The sequence below is a fragment of the Triticum aestivum genome, chromosome 7A, assembly GCF_018294505.1.
Source record: "Triticum aestivum cultivar Chinese Spring chromosome 7A, IWGSC CS RefSeq v2.1, whole genome shotgun sequence".
In the NCBI taxonomy this organism is placed as follows: domain Eukaryota; kingdom Viridiplantae; phylum Streptophyta; class Magnoliopsida; order Poales; family Poaceae; genus Triticum; species Triticum aestivum.
In genome coordinates, this window is record NC_057812.1 from 445,519,610 (window position 1) to 445,521,140 (window position 1,531).

General features: G+C 56.5%; 1 protein-coding gene across 1 annotated transcript; it reads right to left on the bottom strand.

Moving 5' to 3' along the window:
* Positions 1-9: 9 nt before the first annotated feature.
* On the bottom strand, positions 10-1,324 carry LOC123154458 (BTB/POZ and MATH domain-containing protein 1-like). The gene has a single exon (XM_044573188.1). The coding sequence runs from the start codon at positions 1,287-1,289 to the stop codon at positions 324-326; it is 966 nt and encodes a 321-aa protein (XP_044429123.1). The 5' UTR covers positions 1,290-1,324; the 3' UTR covers positions 10-323.
* Positions 1,325-1,531: the final 207 nt, after the last annotated feature.

Consider the following 1,531-nt stretch of genomic DNA (forward strand, 5'->3'; position numbering starts at 1 on the left):
CGGGTGGCGACAAAATACATTTCAGCATGAGTCATGCAACTTCGGCCTAGGATTGACCAAAAAGTGACTTTTCGGCCTAGACTAGACCAAAAAGTCTATTTCGACCTAGAGTTGACCAAAAAGTGCCTTTTCGGCCAGGGGATGGCCGAAAAGTACTACTTCGGCCTAACAGTGGCCGGAAAGTACTACTTCGGCCTAACTGTGGCCGAAAAGTAGTACTTCGGTCAAAAAATGGCCTACGGGCTACTAGTTTTGATTTTTTTGCATTACGTCCTATAGTTTCCGAAATTGTTAAAAAAACATGATAGTTTTGAAAAAAAATCTCAGGGAAAAGCCATGAACTCGGCGCAAGCTTCACTCAGCTTCTTGAAGCCGTGTCGGTCAGCCATGGCCAGCGTGGCTGCCACGGTCTCGACGTCGAGGCTCTTGCACAGGACACGCTCGCAGATCGCCCTCAGCCTGCCCATGCCGTACCGCTCGGCGGCGATAAGGAGGTGCCGGATCATCGCCTTGTGGCCGGCCCCATTAAGGCCACCCACGACCGGCAGCGCGTCCGTGTAGGCGAAGTCGACCAGCGCCTTGAACGACTGTGCCGGCATGTCTCCGCCGTCCACGGAGATCTGCACCTTCCTGTCGCTGCGTGTCGTCGCTGTGTGGATGTGGCGCTTGAGAAAGCCAGGCGCCCGGGCGTCGAGGATGCAGTAGTGCGCGGCGATCGTCTCTCCTGCGACTTCGATGATCACGTCCGGCTCCTCCCTGCAGTAGCCGGCTTGCTGGAAGAGCGGCAGGCCGGAGGACGGTGGCGGGTCGTCGAAGGTGAGAAGGTCGCTGCAGACGTCGATGGCGCACTCGATCTTGAGGCGGTCACCGATGACGTACCGCGAGCCGGCATGGAGGTGCCTCCTCCTGGCGAGCTCGCCGGTGCCCCAGGTGCACGTGTCCTCGCTGCTGGCGTCGAACAGGATCGGATCCTTCTCGCGGAACAGCGGCACCGTCTCGCCGGTGGTCTGGTCGACCAGCCCGAACCCGACGCGCGCCCAGGCCGCAGCGCCCTCGGTCACTAGCTCGACGAAGGCGGCAACATGGTCCGACAACTCCAAGTTGCCGCCGGCATGGTGGTTATCGCCGTCGGGGTAGTAGCGGACTGCCCAGTCGAGGCCGCTGACGGTGAAGGTCGGCGAGTACAGAAAGCCATCTACGTCACATTGTTTCTTCCTCAGGCCGCTGAAGCCGTGGATGTCCAGGACGTGCGTCCCACGGGCCGTCTTCGTGATGGTCGCCGCCACCATGGTCACCAACGCCGGCGCCGTTGCAAGATTGCAACAGATAAAACGGAGATTTGATGGAATGCGTTGCTACATCCGTATATATAGAGAGAGACAGATATGAGTTGGTACTTCTTGTGTCCGGACTCTAGAGGACCAGATAAGAAAAACTACTTTCGAATTTAAATGTTCAATTTTTCATAACCGCCTGGAATGCAGACGTTGACAAAATATATATTTTATCTTCTTTCGTGGTCATGTTTTTT